The sequence below is a fragment of the Aulonocara sp. 'chitande type north' Nkhata Bay genome, linkage group LG12, assembly GCF_057382095.1.
Source record: "Aulonocara sp. 'chitande type north' Nkhata Bay isolate Kocher_YH1m ecotype deep benthic linkage group LG12, A_spYH_male_GT1.1, whole genome shotgun sequence".
Taxonomy (NCBI): Eukaryota; Metazoa; Chordata; class Actinopteri; order Cichliformes; family Cichlidae; genus Aulonocara; species Aulonocara sp. 'chitande type north' Nkhata Bay.
In genome coordinates this window covers 14180924-14206821 of record NC_141355.1, presented here as the reverse complement: position 1 = coordinate 14206821, position 25898 = coordinate 14180924, and the positions used below count along the sequence as shown (strand labels likewise).

The window sequence follows — 25898 nt, the reverse complement described above, 5'->3', positions numbered from 1 at the left end:
AAGAGACACCACTATTAACACAAACATGTTACGACACAGCGCAGCTTGTAAAGTGCTTCACTCACCTTGAATGAGCAGCCTCATATCATGGCTGGCTCTGCCGGCGGGGTTTTTAGCAGTACACGTGTAAAGACCCGCGTCGCTGCGCTGGGTAGAAATAATTGCCAGAGTTCCATTGGAGAAGACGCGCACATGAGCGCCATCAAGCACAGGCCTCCTCTCTTTGTGCCAGGTGACTTCAGGCAGAGGCTGCCCATCAGCTATGCACTCCAGGCTGACTGGCTGGCCTAGCACAGCCATGTACTCGACATGAGGCACGCTCAACACTGGTGGAACTGCGGAAACATAAGATGAGCAGATATTTATTTGCAAATTTCCTAAAATGTATGTAATGTTTCATAAGATTATGAAACATTACATAATGTTATTCCCATGGTGAGATAAAAAAATCGGCATTACCTTGAAGGACTAATTTTGTCCGGCCCACAGCTACACCAGCTTCATTCTTTGCCAGGCACTGATAGGTCCCTGCATCACCAAGCGTCACACGGGAAAACTTCAGAGCTCCGTTCGGGAGCACAGCCAGCCTGTGACCTAGACACACAGTCACATGAAAATTACTGGTCCACATGAGACAGGTCAAATTAAAGCCCACAGCATGATGACATTGCTGTCTTATCTGTAAAACGTTAAAACAAAACAAAGAAAAGATTCTTGTTGGAGTATGACTTAGTTGCTGTTAAATGTGTTGGATTCTAATATATGAAAACTGTGCATAATTACAGCAATGTTCATCTGTCTGTCTCTTCATAAATAAGGATTTGGCTCATATTTTTTGTACCGTTACCTGTTGCTATGGGAACTCCCTCTCTTTGCCAGGTGATGGATGGTCTGGGGAAGCCCTGAACCTCACAGGGGAGAAGAGTCCCGTGATTCAGCACTACTTGTACCTCTTCTGCCATTGGTCTGATCTCTGGCAGCTCTGTGTGTGGAAGACAGAACACAGTGTCATATGGTTTCATACATTTTAACATAAACATAATAAGATAACATATGTCCTTGGAGGCCTACCATGCACTGAGAGAGAGATGTGTTTGTGAGCCACTCCAGCTGGGTTTCTGGCTGAGCATGTATATTTGCCAGTATGACTGGGCAAAGCAGCAGTTATCTCCAACTCTCCTGCATTAAAGTGAGTACAAAGAACATGTGTTTACAGAGGACCGTGATGTATGAAAATGTAAGGAAACAGCAACTGGTGTGCTGCTTTACCAGTGGGAAGGATGCGGTAGCTTCCTCCTCTGGAGCTCAGTTTGGCTCCACCCTTCGTCCAGGTGACAGTGGGCATTGGGCGTCCTTGTATGTGACAAGGCAACACGACAGGAGACATTTTCACAGCTTTAACTGCCGTAACATCATCTTCAATAGATGGAGGGACTACGGGAGAGAACAGCAAATTTGTGGGCTGAATTATCTGAAACGGCATTCTACAGCCGGCTGATTTTCACAACACTTTAAATCAATACCTTGCAGGATGACCTCGATGACTCTGCGCTCCTCTCCAACATCATTGACTGCAGTGCACTCAAAATAACCTTCATCCTCATTGGCTGGGGACAAAAGAACCAGAGACCCTGAGGACAGTAACCTGAACAGATAAGCAGAACTGCATCAGCTTTGAAGTTTTTATAGCTGTACGAGTTGTACTGCATACCAATTGTGTATTTGAAGCGTACAGGCATAGCTTTGTCTATACCTGTATGCACCAGGCTGCTGGCTGATATCCAGGGGAGTGCCATTCCTCTTCCAGGATACTTTAGGAGAAGGTATACCTGCAGCCTCACAGCTAAGCAGGGCTCTGATACCAGTGGTTACTGTCACGTTGAATGGACCCGGACTGATTGAGGGACCCACTAAAAGGACACAGAAGACCTTCAGCTAAGCTGTTATAACAATAAAAAATTGTGCTAAAAACTGAATCTGCTGGCATCCCCAAAATCTTCATAAGCTAAGTACTGCTTATACTGTCTTTACCAAACACACGAAGATCCACTCCTCGGTGATCTGAGCCAGCCTGGTTGGACGCGGTGCAGTAGTAGCGACCAGCGTTATTCAGCTGAGCTGCATGTACGCGCAACGAGCCCTCGGATAATATGGTGTATCTGAAATGCACGAAAGATGAATGAGTTGGGGATACACCGCGTCTGTGTTCGACAGATACAGTCGAGTGTGACGTATACAATTACAGACACCTGTGAGAAATCTCAGGACGTACTTATTGTTATCTTGACGCACGGGGAAGCCGTCTTTCCTCCACATGACCACAGGTGAGGAGTCGCCTTTGACTTCACAGGGTAAAACTGCATCCTGGCCAATATGTACAGTCACCACTGAGCTGCTCTCCTTTATTACAGGTGGTACTGGAAGTAAAGAGACAGAATCTTGTTGTGTTTAGCATATAAAACTCTTTTTTTCTCCCCAGACATGAATGTTGAACGACACACCAAACACTTATTTCCCTTAAAACCACCCTAAACGCACAAACAGTGGTTTCCCTTGAAACTTGCTTGAGTAGGTGGCTCTTTTAAGCCTCTCTTCAAATGATGATGTTACATGTTACCACATGTTACTTCTAATTCTTTACTCAGCCTCCTAAATAAACTTCTTGAACTTTGCTCCAGCTACCCACCTACAGTCAACCTTTAATGGCAGCATTAAAAGTTGAAATACGACAGGGGAATTTCTCTTTCATCTCTATTAGTCCTCACACATATAAATATTTAGGAATCTGGATCACATGCAAGTACAAAGTTACTTACCACCTTTCTAAATTAATACAACACAGAGATTTGATTGGTTTCTCACAAAGTGATTGCACATGTCGCCCAAACTTTGTGCAAACAGTTGCAGTCTGTTGCAGACAGGTTGCCAACAGTCTGACTGAGTCTTTGTTAATGAGCAAAACTCAAGGGGACTCAACTCAACGGACTGCCAGTTGGTTGTATTTTAGTTTTATTCCTATACAGCAGGAATGCTGCTGAGGTCAAATATGTCATCTTTATCCCAGAGTTATCCCAGTTGATGTATTATCAGCTATAATAGTAAATATAACAGTATAGTAGAATAAAATAGAATAATAGTAGACTAACTCCATCTTATAGAAACATTTATGGCAGGTTTCAGTAGCAGTGTTGGTATATTTGACAACCTCATTATCCAGCAGGAAAAATGACTTGAGATAACTTTATCTTATTGGATAAAAAGTGTAACTTTGATAACATGATTAGCAGATGAAAAAGGGGATAAATCACAATATATGTGCAATATTCAGCACTCAGCACATCACACTAGTATTGCATTGTGAAGAACTGTGATAATATCATACTGTGGGGTGTCTGATCATTTCCACCTCGAACAATTAATTAGGCTTCTGTTCTATTGTACTGCAGAGCCTCAGCTACAACTAGCTACTCTTTGCATGTATCTATGACCTTCTTATGTAAGTTCAAAATAAGTCATGACAATGTATTAAAGTGACAGCTCTTTTAGCTCTTTTAAACATTTGTTTGTTTTTTCTAACAGGCATTTCAGAAACTAGTGGCTCCGTGGTGTAGTGGTTAACACATTTGCCTTACATGTAGGTCCCCGGTTTGACACCAGGAGGCGACAGAAACCCAGCCTCAGGGGCTCACGAGGTATCGTACTTGCATTTGTCTTATTCCAAGACTGGATCAATTAGAGCAGGGGTCCCCAATCCCAGTCCACAAGGGCCGTTGTCCCTGCAGGTTTTAGATCTCACCCTGGGTCAACACACCTGAATCACATGATTAGTTCAATACCAGGCCTCTGAAGAACTTCAAGACATGTTGAGAAGGTAATGTATCCATTTAAATCAGCTGTGATGGATCAAGGACACATCTAAAACCTGCAGGGACACCAGCCCTCGTGGACTGGGATTGGGGACCCCTGAATTAGAGGGTTACACCACAAAGGTCATCCACTGTTTGGGGGTTTTTTCCATCTGTGGCAAGTCAAAGCATCCAGATGTATTCACTGTGGCAACCCCTTGATAAATAGCAGCTCAGTGTGCCATTCATTCATAGCTCACTAACACTTTTACTGCAAAACATTTTTAGAAGCAGCTCCATTGTCTGCAGTGTTTGGCATGACTCCAAAGAATGGAGTATACTTTGGTCTTTAACGCTCTCCTTGATAACTTGGACTGGTTACTAACTGCAGTAACTGGCAACTTGCTGAGTTAAATATTTGGTTGTCATGTGTTTATGTCTACGGTTCAAAAGTTCAACAGTTTAAAAACAAGATATGACAAGTATGCTTACAGAGAATTTCCACAGTGAAGAAGAGACTGCTGCTTCCAGCTATGTTGGTAACCACACAGCTATACTGGCCGCTATCCTCAGACCTGACTTCCTGTATCTCCAGGTACTGACCCCCTGCCAGCTGCTGGATACGACCACCCAGCTGATACAACAGAAGGAAAGGAAAGATAGAATACGCAAGTCAAAGAGGAGATCAATACTTTTAATAGTGGATGACTTATTTGAGTTCACATTCTGCACCTGCAGTTTGGTTTCACCCTTGTACCACTCTATGTGTGGAGGAGGGTCGCTGTCAGCCAGGCACTCCAGAGTGAGGTGACCGTTAACCGGCACTGTCAATGTCCTCACATCACCGGAGCCAAGGAGCGTTGGTGGTACTGCAACACAACCACTGACCATTAAGATTTATGTGATCCACAATAACAGCAACAAAAGGAAAGTAAAAAAAAAAAAAGTGCTGTGAGCCTGAAGTGCTCCTTCAGGAAGAGCTTGGTAAAGTTATGAGGCCGTGTGGAACAGATGAAGTCAGAATGTAGATCGGGGACAGGTATAAAAAGCATGTGTTTTCACTTAAAAAAAGACATTACTAAAAAAAGTGCTATAAAAATGTGTGCCACACAGTTTTGAATCTTCTAGAAGAGTCTTAATTATAGGAATGGGGAAAAGAAACACCATGAATTTGGGAAAACACTGATCTAAGCAGTCTCGCAGGTCTTAACTGCATTGTGTATGATTATATTTATAGAAGCATCATTTTACTCAAATATTAACAAGTGGAATAAATGGTGAGTAGTGCACACTCATAAATTAAAGTCAGGCCATCAATAAAAACCCAAGAAAATGCACCCTGCGCTGCATGCATGTCATATTGCGTGCAAAACAGCGAGACCGATATACAAGCAGCGCAAGTCTGTTTTTCACTTGTGTAAAAATCCAGACTTTTATTCCTGATCGCACACAGAGCTTTATTCATGCAGTACCAGGTGCAAAGAGAGGAGGAAGTTAAGGGAAAAGGGGGGCATGACATATTTCTTCCATGCTGAATAATATCCAAGAACAGCTTGTGTCACCTTGGACCCGGACCCAGTGGTTTTTTCCATCCTCTCCGGCTAGGCTGCTGGCCAAGCAGGTGTACAGACCTGCATCCTCGACCTTTAAAGAGACAATATCAATCAGCTTGAGTGGTTCTTGCATGACAATGCTTTATTTGAAAATTTACACTCAACTAAAGTGACGACTAAGGTTTAAAAAGAGTGGGTATGTTTTTCTGTTTGTTTTTTAACAGGAGTGATTGCTTAGAAAAAGTCTTAGCGACATACATTGTCTTAAATAAAGTTTTACACCTTAAATTGCCAATCTCAGGAGAACATGTGCTCGCACAGTCAGTAATTTATACCTGAACTTTGCTAATCCTGATAAAGTTTCCGTCCTGCTGAACGATATCAGATCTCTCCACGGGCCGACCATCCTTGAGCCAGCTGAGGGTAGGAGGTGGGACTCCCACAGCAGAGCACTCCAGCTCAAGTGGACTGTTAACTGCTATGGTCAGCTCTTCTGGTGAGTCGGAGCTGACTATCTTTGGAGGCTCTGCATTAGAAAGCAAAATGTGTTAGCTTATGTTCTTTTTCTTTATTGCAGATATAAATAAATAAAAAGAGGGTGATCGTACCAAGCACGGTGAGGTTGAAGCTCTTGGTACTGCTTCCAGCCTGGTTACTAGCCACGCAGCTGTAAAAGCCCGCATCTGAGGGGGCCACGTCAGGAAGCTGCAGTCTTGTCTCCTGTCCATCCAGCAGCAGGTTGCGGTGAAGGGACAGCGGCTGTCCATCTTTCATCCACGTTAGCGTCGGAGGGGGGACGCCACGTGCTTCACAGGATAAAGTCACCAAGGATCCCTGGATTACTGAAACTGGCTCCACCGGTTCGACGTGATTCACACCGGGGGGCACTGCAGACCATAAACACAGAGTGTGAAACCCCACCGACCCAGCATGTTCTGTTTTCATGTTATCTACTGTTGGGATTGTACCTTGGACTTGGACATTATAGCTGAGCTCTGCAAGACCAGCTTGACTGCGTGCCACACACGTGTAAACTCCAGAATCAGACAGCTGCACAGGAGAAATCCTTTTTTTTTTAATGAAGAAAGAGAACATTTAGAATGACCTCATCCACCAACCTGTAATCTTTTTACAACACAGTCTGTAATCATCTTAACTGACCTCAGCAAAGAGTCACCGGAGAGGAGGCGAGCGCGGTGACTGAGGAGCAGCGGATGCCCATTCTTCAGCCAGCTGATCTGAGGCGGGGGGTTTCCTGCTGCCTGACACTCTAGCGTCACAGCGCTGTCCTGCGTGACCTGCACCTCTTTGGGGATGGTGGTCTCACCAGAAATAGATGGCGGTACTGCCACAGATGAAATAGACTGTGAAGAAATCGCTCAGAAACTTAACGCAGATAAACAAAGCTAAGGGGTGAAAAACCAACCTAGAGTAAAGACGGTGTAGATTTTGCTCTCCTGGCCGGCCGAATTCACAGCCAGGCAGGTGTACGTCCCAGAATCCTCAGGACTCAGGCGCAGCAAAGTCAGTGTGCTGCCATCAGATGTCACGCTGCCAGAGAACAAGCACGCTTTGTTTTCACATCCATTTTTCTCTATTATTTGTCCACATCTGAACCTCGGTGTAATTCTTTCATTATCACCCACATCCCACAGTTTTCTCACAGTCGCATGCAGATACATAAACACAGTCGCTTACTGTCTGATGACCACATAAGCTGGCGAACAGCTGTGAAGCAGCTGCTTTTACAGTTTTTCATGATCTAACTGGGCAAGACACTATAAACCATTTGTTCGTCGTGCACATCATTCTCTGTGTTTCTGATTAACGGTGACACTTTCCCAAACCCTTAATGAAGGCTGTTCATCGATTCAAATATTTACCATTGTTATGATTACTTCACACTTGACAGAGCGGGGCCTGAGAATGACTTACGCAATGTGACGGGCATCCGATCCCTCCAGAGTCACTCCATCTTTCAGCCAGCTGAGGCGAGGTGTGGGGATTCCATTTGCTCTGCACTCCAGGGTCAGCTCCTCTCCTCTGGGTGCACTCACTTCAGATGGGAGGTCAGAGTCCAGGATGGTTGGGGAGACTGAGTAGGGCAGAGATTACTGTTAAACACCTTTTGAAATCATTTCTCTCATAACACATGCTTTAAGAAACCTCGTTACCCTGCACGGTGACTGTGTACTCTTTTCGTGTTTCTCCCTCGCTGTTCTTGGCCACACACGTGTATGTTCCGGCATGAGACAGGCTGAGAGGCCCCAGCTCCAGCCTGGTGCCTCGAACAGACCACTGCCACTGCAGCCTGCTTTCTGGAAACCACACAGATCCACTTAATCTAGCTGTGACACCCTTTGGCACGTCTGCATTTCTCCACATTTCCATGTCACTCCCTCCCACTTACCAATAGGAGTTCCATCTTTAAGCCAAGAGATGCTGGGAACGGGTACGCCTGTGGCCTCACACAGCAGAGCCACGTGGGAGCCCAGGCTATAATTTAGAGACTCTCGAAGAGGTCCATCCAGGACAGGTGGAACTGTCAATATATATTTATGAGAATTTAGTCCATTAAAGACATTTGTCTATAGCGATTTTGTTCCAAAATGCTACAGAGTGATTTTTACCATGAACCGTCAGCCTAAAGGTTCTGTCCGCCTGTCCAGCCACATTGGACACTTTGCAAGTGTACGTGCCACTATCTCCCATCTAGTAACCACAAAGGAAAAAATTGTGAGTTGTGTTTTCTTTACAAGTTATAATCCAAAGGGATTCATGATTTTTTTTTTTTTTTTTGGAACACCGGCTTCAAATGCTTTCAGATGGGTGATCTCAGCTCCAGCCTGTTAGAATTAGTCAGAATTATCTCAGGGGTTTTAAATGCACCAGATAAAGGAACAGTGAGTGCAGTGAAAATATGTATACATTACACATCAGCACGCTGTTGAAAACCCCTTAAAATCCTTTTTTATGTTTTGTTTGCAGTCATAAAAAATGTCTGATGAGTCTGACCTGGACTCCTATTATCTCCAGCTGGTACTGATCCATCTTTAGTCCGTTCCCTGCAGCCAACTGGAGCCCATTCTTGTACCACGTGACTTCAGGCTCGGGGAAGCCGTGGGCTTCGCATCGCAAGGTGACTGAGGAGCCAACCTGAGGGGTCACCGAGTCTGACTCAGCATCGTGCCGGGGCTTCAGGGTGGGCACGACTGTTGGTTTGCACATTTAGAGAGGACATGATCTCAGTTTGATTCATTCAGAATTCGAATGAGTCACTCCTGAACTCTTCTCAGTCACAGCTGGCTTGAGATAAACAGATTTTTTTTGCCAGGCAGTGTTTTGGGATTTGATCATCTGTATATGTGGCTGAATTGTGCAGATGGGTCACAGTGTGTTTGCTCACCATAAACACTGAGGAGAATACTCTTCTGGTCCTGCCCTGCTGAGTTGGTGGCTGTGCAAACATATTGCCCTGCATCTTCTAGTCTGGCCCGGGGCAACTGTAGCATCTGGCCACCTATTACATATATATAGGCAATATATCAAATAATGATATGAAATATCAGTGCAAGAATTAGATTCTACCCAATATAATGCTTCTGATTGAAGGATTTGGGTATTGAAGATGGCCCAGAGGCTAACCTGGCAGAATGTGAATGCTGGTGCTGAAATGGAGGACTTGTCCATCTTTGGTCCAGGTAATCTCTGGAGGAGGGTATGCTTGGACGTCACACAGCAAAGACACCATGTGGCCCTCAGTCACACTAACCTCCTCCTCTTTAGGGCCTGTTATTCTAGGAGGGACTGCAAAAAAAGAAGAGAGTTGCATATCACAGTAAAGACTTTTTTGGGGTTTTTTTTGGGGGGGGGTTTACCTTGCACTGTCAGACTGAAGAGCTTCTCAATTGTTCCGACCTTGTTCTCCGCTACACACGAATACCCAGCCATGTCTGAAACCTGGACACTGAGAAGCTGTAAGTTAGGACACAAGCGTTATTCTTCACTACAGAACGTTACGGTTGGATCTGTCTATTTGCTGGCAACGGTGCACAAAGGTCAGAGATAACTAACTTGAAGCTGAGTCCCATCCTCACTGATGTGGTGCTGTGAGTCCATGTGCACCGGCTGCCCTTCTCTCAGCCAGGAGACGACTGGAGCTGGATGTCCAATCACGTCACAGTGTAGAACCACGGTGCTGTTAACCACTGCTCCTATCTCCTCCATAAACTCCTTTGATGCTCCAGTAATAACAGGAGGGACTATGGAAGTTAAACACAACTGAAATTATTAAGTTACATCTCTATAATCACAGATTTTATTATGCAAACATTTTAATTACATCTAACTTAGGTATATGTACTCACTTACCTAGAATCTCCAGATCAAAGTGCATGCGATCCTCCCCTGCCTCATTAACAGCCTGACACGTATACCTTCCAGCATCCTCCTTCTGCACTCGGGCAATTTGTAGCACTTGTCCCCCTGTCATACATTAAAAATGACTCCTCAGTTACATATAACAACTGCACTAGTGGTTTTACATGAGGTTTTACAGAGTTTTCCCTGACCTGGAAGAAGCACCACTCCATCTGCAGAGGTTAACTTTTTGCCGTCTTTATACCAGCTGAGCTTGGGAGGGGGAATGGCATTGCTCTCACAGGACAGGCTGATTTGATGGCCTAGCACAACTTCCCGCTTCTCCACCACGTTCTCATCATTAAGGTCGTCTTCGTGTCCCAAACCCCAGGATGCTTCCCTGTTATTCACCCGGTGGAAAATCGGAGGGACTAAAGAGACAGCGGCACATTAGAGCCAGATTGCTTTCTATACAAAGGTTTTAAAATGAAGTGTTTTTCTAGCTGCTATACACTGAATTAACCGAACACACCTTGAATAGTTACACGAAAGTGTCTCTTGTCCTCTCCTGCAGAGTTGGTGACCACACAGGTGTACTGACCCTCATGGGACAGCATGGCATTCTCTATGTGAAGGAAGTGGCCGCTCTCTTTAATGCCAGCATGGATGTTTCCAGTCAGCAGCTAAAACACAAAGAAAATACACAGTTAATGTGAAGTATTGCTCGCAGGAATCTGTGGGTTGATGAATAAATAAAACAGACTGTCTCTGATACTTTGTTCAAAAGTGCTCTTTAAGCTCGATGGAGCCTCCTTAAGATTTGTTGCCTCTTTGAACTACTGTGTCAAGAAAATATTTAGCAGATCTTTAAATGTGGCTTTAAAACACCCAAGACATACAGAGCTTCCACCCACACTCAGAAAGAAAATCATATTTTACATCATCTTTAATCCAATTCCTGCTTCTAATATTGTAGGCCCTGCAGAATATTCATACACGTGCACTTGCATTCTGAACAGAATAAAGGACACAGTACATCAAAACACAGTAGGTCACGAAAAAAACAAAAAAAGAAATCGCACAGTGTTTTATGTCTTGAGGTTTAATCACTGGATTCTTCCTCTATGTCTATAATTAACTGGCTTACTCATCACACTAAATAAGGCGAGTGGAGGTGGGTTGTGCAAGAGGGTTGCTGTAATTCATACCAGTTGCCAATAGAGGCTGGCAGAGGTTAGAACTTGTTCCATTGAAAACACATTTTGATTTTAGGAAGCATAGCTTTTAACGGTGACACACACGGACCTGTCCGTCTTTGAACCACTGGACTTTGGGCTCGGGGAAACCTTTGGCGAGGCAGGACAGAGTTAAGCTCCCGTTGATCCGCACTTTCTGTTCCTGACCACCAAACGTTAGGGAGGTAGAGTCTCCTTCTATCTGCGGTGGGACTAAAGAGATGAAAACATTAAAAATCAAATCCCTCTTTTATTTTTCACCTTGTTAGAGATGCACATGTCTCTTACCCAGAACACTGAGTGAATAGTGCTTGATGGCAGTGCCAGCTGGATTTGTAGCCCTGCAAGTGTAGAGGCCGCTGCTGTCTCCCTGTGCCGAACCCAGCCGCAGGGCCAGCCCACCGCGGGTGTATGTCAGCTGGGGAGTGGATACGATGGGGTGATTGTCCTTGAGCCAGGTGATGCTGGGTGTGGGGAAGCCCTCGACGTTGCAGGGGAGGATTGCAGGGAAACCCAGCACCACTGACACCTCTGATGTCTCAGTAGTCCCCTTAATAGTGGGAGGGGCTGGAGTAAAAAACAGAGAACACGTTTATTTTTAACAGCCAAATCATTTTTTACTGGCACACAGTACAGAATAACCAGAGCAACAGGCGAATGCTTTGCTTTTGTGTAGGAAACCTTCTAAAAAAGAAATGCAGCGTGTGGTACTCTATTACTGCACCTGACAGAGAAATGTCCCCTTAAAGAGAATTCAATATGTGCACATCGACCACATGGCTAAATACAATGTTAACTTATGTTACTATAGAGGCTGGGCATTCACATGAATTATATATGATGCCTCGCAATTCTCTTTCTCAGAGTGTTGCCATAACAGCAGCAATTTAGGGAAAAATGTCAGAGTAATATCCTGAATCTATACAACTGTTTTGTTTTTTGCTTTGTTTTTTTCATAGGTGTTAAATCAATAACTGCTGTTAAATTCAGGTGAGTGTAGTTGGAGGTTTACATTTTGTTAAAAAAAATGTTCAAAACAACCTTGGACGTTGAGTCTAAATTGGCGCATCTGAGTTCCTGCGTCGTTACTGGCCAGACACCGGTAAAGACCCTGGTCTCTCGGCCTTACTGACTTCACCTTCAGCACCTGGCCATCTTCCAGAAACTCCACATGAGGGTCTCCATCGCGGGACAGAACCCTGGAGAAAGAACGGAAAGGATGATCGAATCAATTCAGTGAATCCTGCATCCTGTGTACGCTGCTGAATGTCACGTCGATAAAAGAGATTCTTACTCTCCGTCGCGGCTCCATTCCACTCTTGGCGCTGGTTTTCCACTAACCCGACACTGAAACTCCACCTCCTGGCCCAGTACCACAGTTAACTCCTGCATTCGAGACGTTCCTGAGATCACAGGTGGAGCTGGCGAAAAACACCACATGCTCAATGACTAGTTTGCATTAAGAATGAATGCTGAATGTGTATCTTATCACAGATCCCCAAACTGGTCTTTCTTGCTGCCTTATACCTTCCTCTTAAATATCCATGTGAAAGCAGGTTTATAATGAGCTCACCTTGCACCACTATGTTATATTGTCTTTGGGTCTCTCCAGCTGAGTTTTGAGCTGTGCAAACAAACTGTCCTGCATGTTCAGGCTGAACTCTGTAGATTCTGAGCAGCCTATTTCCATTCTCAAGATACACCCCAGGGTTGTCCACCTGCACACACAGAAATCAGCTTGAGTGCATCCACACTGTTTAAATGTTATTGAAATAATTGCCACTTGGTGGCATTGTACCGCTAGAGATCGACAAGATAGCATTTACAGTAAAAACATGTAACCTGGCTTTTAGATTTTTCTGTAAATGGGAATCCAGGATGACACACTCACAGCTTTGCCATCTTTAGTCCAGGTGATTGTTGGAGAGGGGATCCCAAAGGCGTCACATCCCAGCGTGAGAGGCTGCTTCAAGGTGACAGTGAGGTTCAGCGGTTGGCCATTATCTTGAATTTCAGGGGGAACTAAGACAGCACAGAAAGAAAGGTTTATGGACCATCGTTATGTGTAAAATATACTTTTAACAGCAGGAAAACAGCCATGAGATAAGTTCTCACCATTCACTTTTAGCCTGGTCTTTCTCTCCACAGAGCCTGCCTCATTAACTGCCACACACTTGAAGTCCCCACTGTGGCTGGCAGACGCTGCGCTAATTACAAGAGCTCCATCCCTCGCCACGGAAAAGTCGGGTTGTTCGGGGTGTATCTCCAGGCCATTCTTGAACCAGCGTACTTTGGGATTAGGCGAACCTGCAGGTGCAGCGACAAGAAAAGCGAGTGAGGATAAAATGAGCTTTATTGATCATATCGGACAGAAAGAAGAGTTACTTCCATCTCTCTTCTTCTGTGCAGGATAACTTAACGGGCAAGCAGCCCAGACTACAAAAAAGCCAGCTCTCTACATTTATCAGACAGCAGGACAGCAGGGAGTGGATGCCAAAATGGTTAGAGTCCTTGTCGCCTGCAGGCTTAAGATTTCAAGGTCAAAGTCACATAAAAAAAGTAAAACACTGCATAGAGGAGTGACGGAGGATGTAATACTTAAAATGCAGACAAAGATTTATTGCTAAACACTGGGATGAGAGTGAGTAGAGAGAGTAAGAGCTGTAAGAAAGATAGTGGTTGAACAAGTGGTTCAAAGGCACTGGCGTGTTTCCTCAGGAGCCTTAAAAACACATGTGTTTGGTGGATTATTGGGTGGAAATAGAGCTAGAAATGCCCGACAGAAGAAAACTGGATCAGGGACAAGGTGGAGAATTTAAAAAGCTTTGTAACCCTCCAAAAATCTCCACAACAGATTCCCTAACAGACTAACAGAGCAGCACAGAGCCACACTCCCTCGATTTACAGAGGTGACACATATACAAACACCACTTGAAAAATCAACCGCAGCACCCTTCCTTCTCCATCCCCCAAAAAGCAGGAGAAGACGCAGCACAACCAAAGGTGACGTTACTGTCTGTTTCCTCTCAGAACACGTGTTTACAGTTAAGGAGCTCTGAAGCAAATTCATTATCTCATTGCTGCGGGAAATGCATACAGATGTTGTGTTTTAGATGTTAACAGATCTCATTAGCAGGCTCTGAATTTATTTACCGGGGCTGACGAAGTCTGAGATTATCTCTTCCATGTGTTTCTCCAATAATTACCTCTATCAAATGCAATGTGCTTGTTGGTGAATTAATAATTAACTTCTGGCAGAGACTGTGCTTGTTTCCCCTCGTGCAGATAGATCTCAAAGAAAACAAAAGGACCAAAGAAAGTGGGGATCCTCGTTTGGTGCTGCAGGCTGACTGCCTCTCCGGCCCGTCAAGAGCATCAAGCATTTCTGTATTTCTGTGCTTGGTACTGTCAACCCTTCCGTATGACTCAGAAGAAAGGTGAGGCCAGCGAGGCTTCGTCTTTCTCTTCCTGTGCTTCACGGCGCACCTCAGACATCTCTGTCCTTTATCTGCCAGAAGCAGCCTGTAATTAGGATTCCGCTCCCAGCAGGCCCGACACACAGGAAAGCAGATGTGGCTCACAGAGGCAGGAGGCAGACTGATGTTCCAGCTGTTGCTCCACATTATACACAGTGCTCACCTCCTCTCATTGAGCTGGTTACCATGACACAGCTCCACACAAACAATACCTGTTTGTGCGGGCTGCCACTGAGTAGCCATCAGTCCAGACGGAGACGCGACACCGACGCTTGCTGCGTTTTGATAAAACAGCAGGTCCTCCACATCCCTACAGAATGTCTCTCGTTCGCAAATGGATGTTAGGAAATAGAGACAATGGCATGCCTCCGGGTGCTGCAGTGAAAAGAAGTTTCTCCTTTTAAGATGGCAACTAGGAGTCTGTGGTGACAGTGAAACATTCTTTTGATTGCGCACAAAAACACATCACTGTCCTACATATAACATTGATTTCTCTCTTTTTTTTCTCCTTTCTGTGTTGCAGAAACAAACTGAAAGATGACAGAGTTCAGTTTTAGGCTCCCTAAAACTTGAATTACACCTTTTCAGTGTGTCCACGCTGACTCATCTGTGAATCATTCCATACCTTTAGCGGGGCAAGGGATGATGACCTTGCTGTTTGCCACTTTCTCCATGATAACATCTCCAGGTTCGGCAAAGGTCGGGGCCTCTGTGAGTACAGAAAAATATGTTAAGTGCTAGTTCAAAGTGCAAGGGCAGCTAATAAATAAGAGGTGCAATGACAATTAGTTTTAGGTTTCGGAGTAAGAAGAAGCCTCAATAGGATCTAAACATGATTTGAAAAACCGAACAGATTCTCCCCAATGACCAGAGCGTGCATCATGCTTTGACAGCCTGAGCCAGGCTGACTTCTTTTTCTTATCTCTTAGATCAGACAGTCATATTGAGATCGAGATCATTTTTTTAAGAGAGAGACCCCAAAAAATGCCACACAAAGTGACAGGACCACACAAACGGCACATGTAAGTCAAACTGAAACCAACAAGTCAAGCGTGAAATAGAGAGAATCAAAGCAATTACAGGGGTTGCTGCAAAAAGAAACAACAGCTGTTAAAGCCTGAACATCTGTAAGAAGAATGGGAAAATCCAGTTTTTTGCTTTTAAAAGATGAGTTTTGGTTTAGGAGAGGTTAGAATGTCCCTGTGCGCTTGATCCCCTTGATGTTGAAAATGAGTAAATGATTAAGTAGGGAAGCTGGGAAAGCATCAAAGGCAGACTGCAGATGAGTAAGAGCATGTGTCAGAGAGGAACAAGGGCATGGAAATATAAAAGGGGACTGATCGGGAAGAATAATATTATTTATATATCACGTAAATAACAACAAGAAAGCTTGATTCAGTACAAATGGACACGACTCTGAGTTCTTAACCCGAAGTCATCTCCCTTTGTGAATGTTTATCAGAAGGTCAAATAGCTCACTGTTTGCCAGTTTGTACGGTCAATGTGCGCCTAAAGTGAATGTGCCTCTAAACGCTGAGAGGGCCGAAAACAGATGCATCATTAGTGAACCTTCATATGACCAGTGATAGTGAATAGTTGTTCAGATATATCATAGAAAACAACCATGAGTCACAATTTAATAGTTCTGCAAGTGAACAAGCAGGTCTGAGGAATTGAACTCGTGACATTCACCAAGAATTTCCAGCTTGATCTCCAAGGTCTCCTGTCCTGCACTGTTCGAGGCCACACACCGGTAGGCGGCCTGGTCGGCGTGGCTGACCTGCTGGATCCTCAGGGGTGTAACATTCTTGTCTCCAACAGGTGATCCATTGCGAAACCAGCTGATCTCAGGGCTCGGCTCTCCCTGCGCTATACATGGCAGAGTCACTGTTTGGCCGAGCAGGGCTTTCAGGAGGGAGGGTGCTGGCAGAATCCTGGGTTTAGCTGAGGACAAAACAAATATCCTAAATATTAGATGCACATAGTTTTGAACATTGACACAAACTTTATCACATTAAAGTTACAGGCTGTCCATGCTGTAGCTTTGAATAATCTCCAGTTCCCTTTTCCTGCTAAATTTATGAAGAAATAACAAAGGGATGGCCCACAACTACCGATAACCAACTGATTTCGCATCAGCTCTCAAACCTGAAATGAAAAAAAACATAGAGAACTGTGCATAAAAATGAATGAAATTCCCCAGCTGTTAATGCAATATTGAAGCTCGACAGCAGCTTTAAGCCCATCATAAAACTGTAACTTGAGTATGTCATGGTAAATGGCTTTAAAGTAGCAAAAATCTATGTGCAAAAATATTTGGAACTGTATTCATACACACGTCTCACATATAAGTGATATATTCACACAGAGACTTAAAGATATTGGCTGAACAAACAAGTTTCCATAAACTTCAACTTTTACTGAAACCCTGTGGAGTTACCTTGAATGTGTAAATTGTAGCTTAGGGACGCGTTGCCTGCTGGGTTTTCTGCAGTGCAGGTGTACAGTTTACTATCAATCAGGCGCACATCAGTGATCTTCAGAGAGCCTGAAGGCAAAACAGTGAACCTGGGGAGTGGTTAGGGGTCAAGGGCAAAGACATGGAGAAAACACAGAACTTTATGAGTCACTGAAGATCTACAGCTACTGTGTTCTGATAAAATAGGTGTGTCTGTTTTCTTTTTCTCTCCTATATCTCCTATATTTTGAAGCATGCATATAAACCACCTCCTGCAGGCCAGAACTCCTTTAAAGCTGACTGAGGAAAAGTGGAAAACTGTTCAGTGTTCAGATGAATCAAGACTTTAACTTCTTTTTTGGAGAAAATGGACACAAAAATCTCTGCAGCAAAGAAGAGAGGGAGCGTCTGTGTTGTTATCAGCACTCATTTCAAAATCCTGCAGGGGGTGCAATAGCAAAAGTGGCAGCTTGCACATCTGCAAAGCTAGAAAGATTCCAGAGAAACTTTGTACCAGATGATGTCTTTTTCAGGGATGGTCTTGCACATTTCAGCAAAACAATGCTAAACTGCACACTGCATCTATTACAATGACTTCATAGCAGAAGAGTCTGGGTGTTGAACTGCAGTTCAAAACATTTACCAACTGGAAACATCTGGCATCATGAAGTGAAAAACATGACAAAGAAGATCTAGGACTGCTGAGCAGCTAGAATCCTATATCACATAAGAACGGGACAACATTCCAAGAAGTCCCACAGCTGGTCTCTTCAGCTCCCAGATGTTTATGGACTGCTGTTAAAAGAAGAGGGAATGCTACACAGTAGTAAACATGGCCCTGCCCCAATTTTTCTAGATTTGTTGCTGCCATCAAATTCAGAATTAGCTCATATTTTTTCAGAGTTTAAACATTTAATATCTTTTCTGTGCTGTATTGTAAATAAAATGTGGGCTTATGAGAGACGCAAATCATTACGTTCTGGTTGACATTTTATACAGCGTCCAAACTTTTTTTTTTTTTTTGGTATTTGGGTTGTACAACAAGTATCAGAGCATTTGACAGGTATACATAAATTGAATTATGCTGTCAAACACTTAGTGGTCCTTATTCAATTATGTTGTTTTGTTGAAATGGAAAAAGAAAATGTGTGAGGGTTAGAGTTCATAAAGAGCAAGCAATAGCCGGAGTCTGGACCTCATCCAGAGCTAAGTACGATTGTCTGGGATAATTACAATGTGAAAGGGTCAGCAGTGTTTGACCTGATAATATCACCATGGGAAAGGTTGTAGGTTCAAAAAGATCAATGCGGATTTTTCTGTTTGCGTGTGCAGCTATTGTGCGTTTACGACCGCGGGGTCAGGAAATAAAGATAAAGTGAAAATCAAAAGGTTGACTTAATGGTGGAGCTCGAATGAAAGGTCGCACAGGTCTCCAAAGTCAAAGCGTCATCCTTCCTGGGACCAACTAAGTTCAAAGCAACGTTTTGGCCCAACTTGCCATTTGTTTTTTTTTGATGTTTGTCAAAGTCAAACAAGTGGACAGATGGTGGTCATCACATACACTCCAGTACACAACCTCAGCTCCAAAGTCAGGCCTTGCTTGCTGTGGGTCAGCAACTTTAAAGGAGGGTGTGGTAACCTGAAATGCTACAGAAGCTATCCAGCTGTACAAATGTATAATATACAGCAATGTAAACACACCTCTGCGATTTATCTTTGATAAGTGTGTCTGCTAAGCAACCAAATTCTAACAATAACACGCCTGTCTAAGTGGAAACGAGCTAGAAGCACAAAGAGCTCTGTATTTTAGACGCACATATGGTGTAATGTCTTTCACCCACCCCCCCACCTCCCCAAACAGCCGTAGGAGAGACAACAGCATCCAGCTCGAAAACTGAAAGGCGGCCTCTGCAGTGGTTAATGTGAGCTCAGGCTACAGCGGTGCTGCTCCGCATGACATGAACAGCCCCTCTCGCTCATCCATCACTCCCCACATTGGTGTCATCTGTGTACACAGTGCGACTGGCCAAAGACTAACTGGGACAAATTGGCCTCATCAGGATCAGGTCTCCTGTGACCAAATCTTCTGACTCAGTATTGAAAAAAGGAAAGAGAAAAACAAAAAACTCCCTGCCTGGTACTAGTCTGAATACATGGATATGAGATAAATATCATCTCCCACTGTTTAAGTTATTTTAAAAATCAGCACCCCTCAGTTATTTCCTCCGAACCTCAGAGTGTAGCTTAAAGGAGTTAATGTTCCTTTACAGAGCCCGCTCCTTCCATAGGTCCCTGCGTATGCAAAGCATGACGCTGGGTTTGTTCACAGGGATGTGTTATTCTCATCAGACAGGACTAGTAAAGAGTCAGCATGTTGTTTTACTGCCGAAACACCGCGGGGAATCTGAACATCAGACAGACAACTTGTATCTCTTCCACTGTCAGTTCACTTTCCGCCCCTCTTCCTGGCACCCCCTCCCTCCAACGCCACCCCCCACCGTTTCCTTCTTCCTGACCCCACACAAGTCATACTGTATCTGAGTCACAACGGCTTTCAACTCCCTCTGTCATTCTTCTATCTGCACTAAATGATTCGGCCTGGTGTCTGGCCCAAAGAGTCTGCCTGTCATCCATCCAGCTCGTGTCTCGGGGCAGCCTGCCTGCCTGTCTGCGCCCAGAGTGACCACACATGAAAGCCAGGAATCAGGCAACCACGTGGGACCAGATGTTTTACCTCGGTTTAGCCAACTGGTGATGCCCACACACAGATCTCTAGTCTCTGCTGCCTCTGCCTGGCCGCTCTTCCAGAGGCATTACGACATGTTAGCAGAAGCTTTGAACAACAGCCAGAGCTCTTTGTAAAAGCTGACTCAGGTGTTAGTTAAGTCAGAGGTAAAGTATGGTTAGTGCTTTTGGATTATGTCAGCTTATATTTGAGACATTTAACTGCATGATTGTCGGGGTGAGGTAAGGCTTCCTCTTACCCAGCTGTGACGGGGGGGATGGGATGCCCGTTTCGGCTCCACGTGACTAACGGAGAAGGACTCCCTTCAGCCTCACACGGGAGAACAACCTCTGCCCCCACCTCTGCAGCCATGTTTACTGTGTTGTCGTGACCAGTCACGCCCATTATCTTTGGCACAGCTTGAACACAACAAAAGAACTTGTTAGACGACCACATAGGCACTTCCTTTACAATTCCAAACGCAAACTGTTTGCCTCCGTTCGCCTTACTATTGACACTCAGCTGGATCTCGCGACTAGCATAGCCCACAGGACTGGTGGCAGTGCAGATGTAGATGCCTGCATCTTCGGCGGAGGGGTTGGGGATGTGGAGGTGTCCCTCAGAGTCAGACTGAAGAGCGGAGCTGTCCCTGGGCAGGGGCTGCCTCCCCTGGCAGAATAAGATCAGACAGAACATATTATATTAGAAAAGTCCTCCACACAAGCGTGCGCATGGATGCTAAGATCAGTTCAAGGTTTACAACCCAACCTTTGATGTCTAATGGAATTACTGGCCACCCCTTCGGATTGCTCTCTATCTGCAGCGTGCACACGCAAGAACCGAGGCAGCTGCGCATCCACTCGCTCTGAACATTAGAGCGCTTTAACAGATACACTTTTATCTGACAAGAAGGTAAATTTACTTGACTCTAGAGTAACATTTTGAAAATGTTAGGGGAAAGGCCGGGTGGAATATAAATCCGGCTCAGTTCAGCAACATGTAGACAACAACAGCATGCTGACCTCGTGCAGGGTAGTATTAGTACAGGGTACGTAATAGTGGCAGGGTATTTCATCGGCCATGTTTTTCTTGCCTTTAAAGAAAAGATGATATCACTGCAGTTCCTAATTTCAGTGGTGGAAGAGAAACAGATGCATTAACAGTATACAAACTGCCGCTTCTGCTTCACTACACGTCAAAGATAAATGTACACTTTTTACCAGGCAATATTTATCTCACAGCTTTAGCAACATTACAAATTATTAATCTGTTATATTGCAGCGGCTGTCAAAGGCAACGCTGCAGTACCACACAAGCTGTAATAAGATCTGTTTTTGCATCCTGGATGGATCGAGAGCATCGGCTTAGCACCGCCTGGTTGCACATAAACTTTTGTGTTTTCCTCTCGTGATATGATGAAGTGTTGTACTAGGAGGGGATGCGGGAAAGTCTTGAAATAGATTCCTAAGGTACGATAAAAACAGGGTGATTTGCACCAGTCAAGCAGCAATATAGTAAAGTTGCCATGGTTACTTCCCTCCCTGGCCAGGTTAATCAAGTCTTGATTGCAGTGGAAACTGTTTTTGTTGGTGGTGTTTTGTTTTGTTCTGTTTTTTTGTGTTCTGACAAATCAAAGAAAAGACCAGAGGGGAAAAAAAGAAAACTGTTTGAATAAGACAAAAAAAATGTAATTGTATTTATGTAAATGTAATCACAGTAAGTGAAGGCGATTTGAAGTGCTACAGATGTATGTGTAAAATAAAAAAAATATCCAGAGTAACTCAGTGTGCCTCAAAATGAATTCAGAATTAAAACCCTTTTTCATTATCAGTCATTTCACACTGATTTGATTCTGGTTTTATTAATATCGTTATGCTTGTATTGACTGGCACGGTCCAAGATTGCACTCTTAAGGATAATCTAGATCCCATCACTGCTGAGTATTGATTTTTGCTGTTGCCTGATTGTGATAATTATTTCCAAAGTGCTAATAATGACTCATTGTAAGCTGAACTGATACAAAGGGCTGACCTTGGACTAGACGGTGCTGTGGAAGTCACGCTTGATTTACTGAGCTGAAGCTGAAGGTTGCGAGTGTTACCTTGGACCAGACAACATCTGGTTTGGGAACGCCGGTGGTTTCGCATGATAGCCTGATGGCTACACCCTCGTTGGCTATGTAGTGGTACGGACCAGCGCTGATCTCTGGGGGCACTGTGGAAGAATAAGGTCATAAAACACAGCTGTCTGACTGAGCGTGAAGAAGCGATCTGCTGCTGCATTACCACCGGCCTCAGCTGACCAGCAACATCGGCGTTTGAGGCATTTCTTCATTACAAACTGATGATGAACCGTGATCCTGGCTGTCTGTCATTACATGCTCATGACTCCATTTATCAAAGCATGCAATAAAGCAGGCCCTCTCTCTGTGATGACAACAGGTGGTCGATTCATTCAAAAATTGTTTTCCATGCTGAGTTGGCACATTTTTGGCTTAATTGTCCAATTATATAGCCTGTGGTTGCAAACTTTGCACTGAGAAAGTGCATTCAGTGAGTGAAAGGGTCTGCTTTTAGATTAGGCTCATATATTTTCTTGCTGATATTTTATTAGTGCACATTAAATATGACGATAGAACCAGATGTAGGAGATGTAAGTTTAGTTTAGCTTGGATTATGGAAGCTTAGTATAAAGACTTGAAGAAAGTGGGAAACAACTAACCTGGCTGTGCCAAAAATGTAAATTACACACACAATTTGGGATTTTACAGCAGGTCATTTACTACAATAATTTGAGTCAGTTACTTTCTGGAGTATCTCCAAGACTATAAGCCTGTCTTAGCTGCTTGTGCTTATTGTTTGCTGGCTTTGATTTTATTGGTAATGTGAGTGTTACTATTCCTTTACTCTCCTACCGTGAACCTCCAGGCTGACTGTGATGTTCGCGGAGCCTGCCACATTAACCGCAGTGCACACATAAATCCCAGTGTCCTCTGGGATGGCTCTTTCGATGTACAAACTGCCATCGCTCCTCAAGAACATCCTTCTGTTCAGATGGAACTGTGCAAACGAAAAAAGTAAAAATATTCCTGTCATACACAAACACAGATATGATCCATGGGAGAGGCAGGTTTGAGTTTGATGTTTTTACCAGCCTTACAGGTTTTCCATTCTTGGACCAGTGTCTTTCTGGAAGAGGAATTCCATCCAACAACATGCAAGGAATACTAAGTGACTGACCGCTCCCGGTGGTGATCACTGGGGCAACTTGGGCCAATAGAGGTGGCTCTGCAAGAAAAAGGATTTGAAATTATTATTAAACAACAAGAGCAGGAATATATGTGTTATAGCCACAGTGTCCTTCTGTGTGTTTCTGCTACATGCATATATGGGATCACAAAAAGAGCCTACCCAGTCCAGTGACACTAACTCTGGCCTCAGATTTGATGGTTCCAAACTGGTTCTTGGCCTCGCAGATGTATAGACCTTCATCATCCAGCCAGACACCTACAGTCAAACACACATCATTGAAAAATGCACCCCGCCGCACATTACAATACATCTGAGAGTAGCAGCATCATCACACTTACCAAGAAAGAAAACAGTCTATCTAAAAAAACTAAATAAGTTCATGCTAATAGCAGCTAAGACCCCTACTCAGTAACAACTGGTATTATTGGCCTGACAGTGCTGTAATTAGGAGCTAAAAATAGAAAATAACAGGATTAATGGGTTTGGCTCAGCTGCTATCCTGCTGTCCCACTCAGTAAATTCTCTTGAGATCACATCTTGGAAGATCAACATATGTTTCAATTCTTCTGTCCTAGCAAATATTGAAGGATTCCAGGATAAAGCATTAAAGGTAACTAGTGAGGAGCACGATTCAAGGAGATAGTGGCGTTTGAGCACTACGCAATATGAACAGAGACATTTCTGAAACTGCAGGTAATAAAAATAAAATAAAGCCATCTGTAGCAGATGGAGCCAATCAGGTCAGAGGGCAGCCGCAAATGGAAACAGTGACAGAAACGGCCCATGTAAATATGTCTGTTCCTGTCCAATATTATATTTCACACTATAAACATTTAGTCTCAGGAGCACAAAGCATCACGGTATGTGGCTAAGAATAGTCATGTTTCAGGCTGAAATATCTTCCAGAGTTCACAGCTTTGATCCCCCTGCCCTGATGAGGACAAAGACAGACGCCTTCTCTTGCCAAATAATTAACAACATTTTAAGGAGAGTCTTTTCACAGAGCAGAGATAATGCTTTTAGCAGGATGGATATTCGAGAGGCATCGGTTTACTGTAACTTTACCAATGGCAATGACATCCCGGCTCTCCCACCTCTTAAGAAAATGTTAGCTGGATTTAATATGATACTCTTCTATATATACTTGCACAATTTGAGTCAAGCCAGTTCGAGCAGGGAAACCGTGAGGCTGCCGCACAGCACACCAAAGCTCTTTGCTGTGATAACTCACTCTGGATTAGAAGATGTCCGTTCTCCAGCTGCATTGTTTTACTGTGGCTGTCTGAACGCATGAGAATCTGTCTGCCATCCTGTCTGCGCCAGGTCACCGTCGGCTGCGGGAATCCCCGGGCAGTGCAGGGGAGGGTGATATTCTCCCCGACATTGACTGTCACGTCAGCCGGTGCCTCGGAAAACAATGGACCCGCTGTGGAAGGAAGAGTGGTGCCAGATGGATGTTTTTTCCTTTGTATAAATGTGAGAGAAATACAAGTATTATGTGGAAAACTGTAGTGTGGCCTCACCTCCAACCACCAGACTAACAGTGCCAGAGGAGGTTCCAGCAGAGCTGCTCGCCACACAGCTGTACTGACCAGCGTCGACCTCCTGCACGCCACGAATGTGCAGCGTCCCGCGATGTACGTCCTGCTCAACAAAGGGAGCAGAGCCCACCTCGAGTTCACCTGGAAGTACGAGCAATATAAGCTTGTCGTCCTCTAACAGAGACATCTCCACAGTCATTTTAATAAAAGCACTGTGTATGGCGTTAACTCACCTTTGAACCAGTGGACAAGAGGGGACGGAAAGCCTGTGGCCTGACACTCGAGAGTTGCATCACCACCAACAGTCACTAGCACAACCTGCTGTACCACTGTTATTCTTGGTGCCTCTGCAGAACAAAAAAAATCAGTGGGATGAACTTTTTATTCCAGGGATGTCCAAGTCATTTTACATCATAGGCCTCGGGACTTTGATTTTAAACGGACCAGTGAAAATCCCCTTTCTATCGGTGCAAAGGAGTTTAACTGCACATTTAAACCCTGCGATATCTCAATGTAAGAAAAAGAAGTGGAATTTCAAAGGTGCGTCTCAGTTTTTCCACGTGATAAAGAAACGCTGCTATAGTAAAATAAAGAAATTTGTCAGCATGACTCTGTGGACTTAAACTGTAACAAATAAATGTGTAAAGTTACAGAAGTACTGATAGTTCGTGGGCCAGATTCTCCTGTGGTTTTAAAGTGGGGCATTTTTGTTGTTCTATTTTATTCATTTATTTAATTGTTTAATTGCAAATTCTATTTCTGCATTACTTTGGTTTAGTATGAATGGCTGTTTTGGAGGTCTATCAGTAGGACAAGCTTACAGTTTAAAGTCCAAAATTTATGCTCTCCTTCACATTTTCTAAAGACATCTAGTGGGCCGGATTGGAGTTTTTGCTGGGCCAATTCTGCCCCCCGGGCCTTATGTTAGGCCCCCCTTTTTTTAGTTTATAGCAATGCACCGGTCTTTCATGCAGCGCTACTGTACGTGAACAGTAACGTGCTGTTTGTTTATACCAGCAAGGGCATGAGAAAAACCCTGATGTGAATGTAAAAATGATGCTTATACTTTAGACCCAGGCAGCTGAGCTGAAAGGATGAGATGATCTACTGTGTTATAAGGTTTTCCCTGATTTGACAGATCAGTGTTGTTAAAAATGACATTCAGAGACAAGTGCGTATAATACCAGCAAGCCCCAGGAAAATGCTGCCATAATCCATCAGTGTTACGGTTTCTGTCAAGCACTAACTGACAGCCGTGAGTGAAACTTCAGGCCCACAACTGTCAGCGCTCACCAAACAAGGAGAGAAACATCACGTCGTGTGAGACAGAGCTGTATGTGGCCATGTTCGCTTGCTGTATACTCTGCTCTATCCTGCTGGATATCATTAAAAGAAATGCGCCTTAAAAACAGTCAACACGGGCAAAAATGCTTCGTGTCACTGGAAGTTAAAAAT

The 25898-nt window shown here is 44.1% G+C and overlaps 1 protein-coding gene across 1 annotated transcript in view; it reads right to left on the bottom strand.

Annotated features, from left to right (window-relative positions):
• The window catches only part of hmcn2 (hemicentin 2), a 48187-nt gene that overhangs the window by 12157 nt on the left and 10132 nt on the right, over nt 1-25898 (bottom strand). Inside the window, exons 13-60 of the mRNA XM_086313672.1 lie at nt 24677-24790; nt 24426-24584; nt 24134-24328; nt 23062-23157; nt 22811-22938; nt 22566-22710; nt 21753-21865; nt 20161-20320; nt 19911-20070; nt 16909-17036; nt 16161-16412; nt 15094-15177; nt 13108-13299; nt 12884-13014; nt 12566-12710; nt 12287-12413; nt 12034-12191; nt 11281-11559; nt 11063-11205; nt 10290-10440; nt 9970-10188; nt 9770-9883; nt 9473-9660; nt 9277-9373; nt 9044-9205; nt 8805-8918; nt 8414-8610; nt 8029-8110; nt 7809-7940; nt 7573-7716; nt 7334-7493; nt 6825-6949; nt 6560-6743; nt 6367-6464; nt 6007-6285; nt 5734-5924; nt 5408-5489; nt 4578-4714; nt 4338-4479; nt 2273-2417; nt 2032-2159; nt 1754-1910; nt 1524-1645; nt 1270-1434; nt 1072-1179; nt 848-982; nt 460-594; nt 66-335 (exon numbers count right to left, since the gene is read on the bottom strand). Of these exons, the coding sequence (XP_086169798.1) occupies nt 66-335; nt 460-594; nt 848-982; nt 1072-1179; nt 1270-1434; nt 1524-1645; nt 1754-1910; nt 2032-2159; nt 2273-2417; nt 4338-4479; nt 4578-4714; nt 5408-5489; nt 5734-5924; nt 6007-6285; nt 6367-6464; nt 6560-6743; nt 6825-6949; nt 7334-7493; nt 7573-7716; nt 7809-7940; nt 8029-8110; nt 8414-8610; nt 8805-8918; nt 9044-9205; nt 9277-9373; nt 9473-9660; nt 9770-9883; nt 9970-10188; nt 10290-10440; nt 11063-11205; nt 11281-11559; nt 12034-12191; nt 12287-12413; nt 12566-12710; nt 12884-13014; nt 13108-13299; nt 15094-15177; nt 16161-16412; nt 16909-17036; nt 19911-20070; nt 20161-20320; nt 21753-21865; nt 22566-22710; nt 22811-22938; nt 23062-23157; nt 24134-24328; nt 24426-24584; nt 24677-24790 (7272 nt within the window). The remainder of the gene's footprint in view (nt 1-65; nt 336-459; nt 595-847; nt 983-1071; nt 1180-1269; nt 1435-1523; nt 1646-1753; nt 1911-2031; nt 2160-2272; nt 2418-4337; nt 4480-4577; nt 4715-5407; nt 5490-5733; nt 5925-6006; nt 6286-6366; nt 6465-6559; nt 6744-6824; nt 6950-7333; nt 7494-7572; nt 7717-7808; nt 7941-8028; nt 8111-8413; nt 8611-8804; nt 8919-9043; nt 9206-9276; nt 9374-9472; nt 9661-9769; nt 9884-9969; nt 10189-10289; nt 10441-11062; nt 11206-11280; nt 11560-12033; nt 12192-12286; nt 12414-12565; nt 12711-12883; nt 13015-13107; nt 13300-15093; nt 15178-16160; nt 16413-16908; nt 17037-19910; nt 20071-20160; nt 20321-21752; nt 21866-22565; nt 22711-22810; nt 22939-23061; nt 23158-24133; nt 24329-24425; nt 24585-24676; nt 24791-25898) is intronic.